Below are 3,203 nucleotides of genomic sequence, written 5' to 3'. Positions count from 1 at the left end.
ATAATTGATTAGATTGGAACACCTAAAACAAAACAAGGACCTATTAAATATTTTTGCTTTTTCTGTGGCCTTGGATAAATTTGAATTTTGTTTACATCCTAGAGAGGATGTTCTATGTTCTATGACAAAATAGTTGTTGTCTGATTGTTCTACACCAAATATGCATATTGTCAATTTAAAGATAAATATTCAGAATAGCTTTGTGTTACTAATTGCCACAAAAGTGAAGCCATCCTCTGTTATACATATAAAGTGAGCATGATATGCATTCCCCCCGGGATCTTGGTAATAATGACGGAATATCAGGGAAATTGCTGGTAAGAAAAAGAATGAGGTAATATGCACATAAGTATTATGGTCATGTACGAAATCTTAACCCAACAACCTACCTAACCTTACCTAGGTTCAAGGTTAGCCCATCGAGACAAGTATCACGGTATATAATGACTTGGCATTGAATGAATACCAAAAGTTCAAAAGAAGATGAAGTCAGCATGATATATTCAGGGCAAGTTGTCCAATATTAGCGAGAACTACAATGAATGAATGTGTTTTGGGTGAAACATCAGACAACCACAGTAATGTACTTATGGTCAATCTACGTGCATAAGGTCTATGTTATATAGCCCTCATTGTTTTCCGTCTGCAGAGTGTTATGCAACTGTATTACTTGGTTTAATTTTGTAAAGTGTCTGTGATATCTTATGACTTTGTTTTTACTTATTTTTGATTGATCACACAATGTATACTTACCTATATATTACCTCTATATTGCCTAGGTAATTTTAATAAAACCACAGCTGTATTAGAAACAGGATCTGACTCTAAAACTGTAAAAGAAAAAAAAAAAGTTTCTCCAGTTGGGGAAAATTACATATATAGTTTTCCCCAATCAAAGATGAGTCCACTATAGGATAGCTTAACAGCAATACCATTAGCCTGCAAATTTCATCTCTATGCCTACATGAATAACCTCCCAGAGCTTATTAAAGCTATCCCATATATTTATTTACAAAATGGGGCTTAATGCTTCTGATGGTGATAAAAGCCAAACCATTTTTTATGGAACTCATTACGACAACATTAATCTCAAAATTAGGCAGTCTGTAAACTGTAGGCAAAATATATTTCACTAATTTTAAAATGAATTTTATAAGAAAAAGGAAATTAAAACATCATATTTGTAATGGTATCTGCTACTAGTTTAATTTTTCCATCTGTATTTCAGTACCATTAAATAGAAAGGGTGACAAATTTTGCAGAAACAATATAATTTTTCTGGTGTTTAAAAAAATACTGTAATGTTTTCCAGACTTTTGGCGAGGTCTGGAAAGAAGCAGTTAATATATTCAACAATGGCAACATGACCAGTCAGTCTGAGTCAGCTGACGACAAGGATAAGGAAGAAGCCAAGATAGTGGAAACGGCAGAAGGTAAGAATATATTTGTCTGTCTGTTTGAAATTATTTTACTTTTACCAAATTACAACTCAACATTTTGCTGTCTTATTTTCTTTTAATGAAAAATGCACCCACTTGTTCACATTGAAAATTTTGTCTCATTTATTTATGTACAATGCACAGATCTTGAGGAAACCGAGATCCGTCATGAAGGCACCCTCATTGCTGTCACCAAAAAGCGCAAAGAATATCCAGCAAAAATTGCAGCACTGCTGGGAAAGACAACAAGACTTCAGAAAAACACAGTTGTAAGTGGACTTTCATTTAGCAAAAATTATTACTGTATCAAAAAAATGTAATGTGTGCATATGTATTATTGGTCTAGGTTGATTTCAAAGTACTGCTTTCCATTTTTCCTTGAAATTTAACAGTAATACAAATTATGTGGCACTAATATAATTTATATACTCTGTTGATTTTTTGTTTTTGTCATTTCTGTTTTAGTTTGTGAGTTCAGGCATTCTTATTTTCATTACGAAATACCTGATAAAATTTGGTTTTGAGTACAAATGTACTCCTTTGCATTTATTCTCAAGTATTGTTATAAATAAAAATGAAAATTACAAAGCTATCCTATTCAGTAAGACTTGCAGTGCAATGCCATGTAGCATGTTAAAATTATAACCCTTGTAATTTCAAAGCATAATTAAGGAATGGTAAAAAAAAAAAAAAGTTATATTGTTGGGACTTTGGATGAATAAGGAAAGGCAACAAGTTTTGAAAAAAAAGTCACTAATAAAACTCATGTGCATTACAGGAAGTGCTGAAAGTGGACCTCCCCCCACGTCCTCCCTTAGAATTGGACAACAATACAAGCCATCTCAATACAAATTTATCATCCATGCTGGAAGCTAGTTCTTGCGCACTTTCCGAAAATATGAAAAACCTGCAGCCTCACAACCACCGCCTCACGCACTTAGCTGAAGCCATGGACATCCTTACTTCTAACAGGAACAATCCAATGGAAGTGCTCTTAACAAATAAAAAGTAACTACTTTGATGACATGTAACTTTGCATAAACTGGCTGATCACAATTTTATTTTTTAGTGATGACTGAGATTGAGACTATTTCATCTAATGGAAAAACTTTATCTCATGAAAATATGGAAGTCATTTGTACCTGGTGAATGATGTGGCAATTATCATTTGTTAAACATTACTCTAAGACTGAGTTTATGTATAGCATATCCTATTCTGCATTTATATAAACTTTTTTTAATAGAAAAGAAGCTGATCTAGATATTTTCTGTCTTAACTATCTGTAACCTAAGAAGCCTTTGGAATTTATTTTATTTTATTTTATTGAGGACTTTTAGAGAAAGAAATGGGGATATACAAAGTTTGCTTCTTATAGGCCATTTTCAAATTTCTAAAAAGGTTAGCCTTACTGCAGTGACAGTACTGCATTATGTATATTTTGTTAGGATGCTCCCAATGTTTGTACCATTCTGTGGAAAAAAGTTCAACTCCTCTATCACTGTAATAAACCATTCCTTTTTCTTGTTTTCCTTACTTTGATTTTATTTTACTGACAGATAGAAAAAAAAAATCTGTTATTTTTCTCTTTGAATTTGCAAAATTACAATAAGGATTAAATTCAAACACAAAAAAATATATCTTGTGATGCTTTCCCCACACACAATAAGTATTTGTTACTTTGCATGCTATTATATTACAAAATTTTCTTGGCAAGCAGCGGAGTGAGGTGGGGAAAAGCACGTAGGTAGATACATATCCTATTG

General features: G+C 32.5%; 1 protein-coding gene across 1 annotated transcript in view; it reads left to right on the top strand.

Annotated features, from left to right (window-relative positions):
* Positions 1-2,966, top strand: part of LOC122250652 (uncharacterized) — a 3,289-nt gene extending 323 nt beyond the window's left edge. Inside the window, exons 2-4 of the mRNA XM_043012177.2 lie at positions 1,313-1,433; positions 1,584-1,708; positions 2,218-2,966. Coding sequence (XP_042868111.1) covers positions 1,313-1,433; positions 1,584-1,708; positions 2,218-2,451 — 480 coding nt within the window. The 3' untranslated portion in view covers positions 2,452-2,966. The remainder of the gene's footprint in view (positions 1-1,312; positions 1,434-1,583; positions 1,709-2,217) is intronic.
* Positions 2,967-3,203: the final 237 nt, after the last annotated feature.

Source organism: Penaeus japonicus, unplaced genomic scaffold, assembly GCF_977035675.1.
Source record: "Penaeus japonicus unplaced genomic scaffold, GWHDUDI00000001_assembly GWHDUDI00000003, whole genome shotgun sequence".
In the NCBI taxonomy this organism is placed as follows: Eukaryota; Metazoa; Arthropoda; class Malacostraca; order Decapoda; family Penaeidae; genus Penaeus; species Penaeus japonicus.
This window is presented reverse-complemented; position numbering and strand designations above follow the sequence as displayed.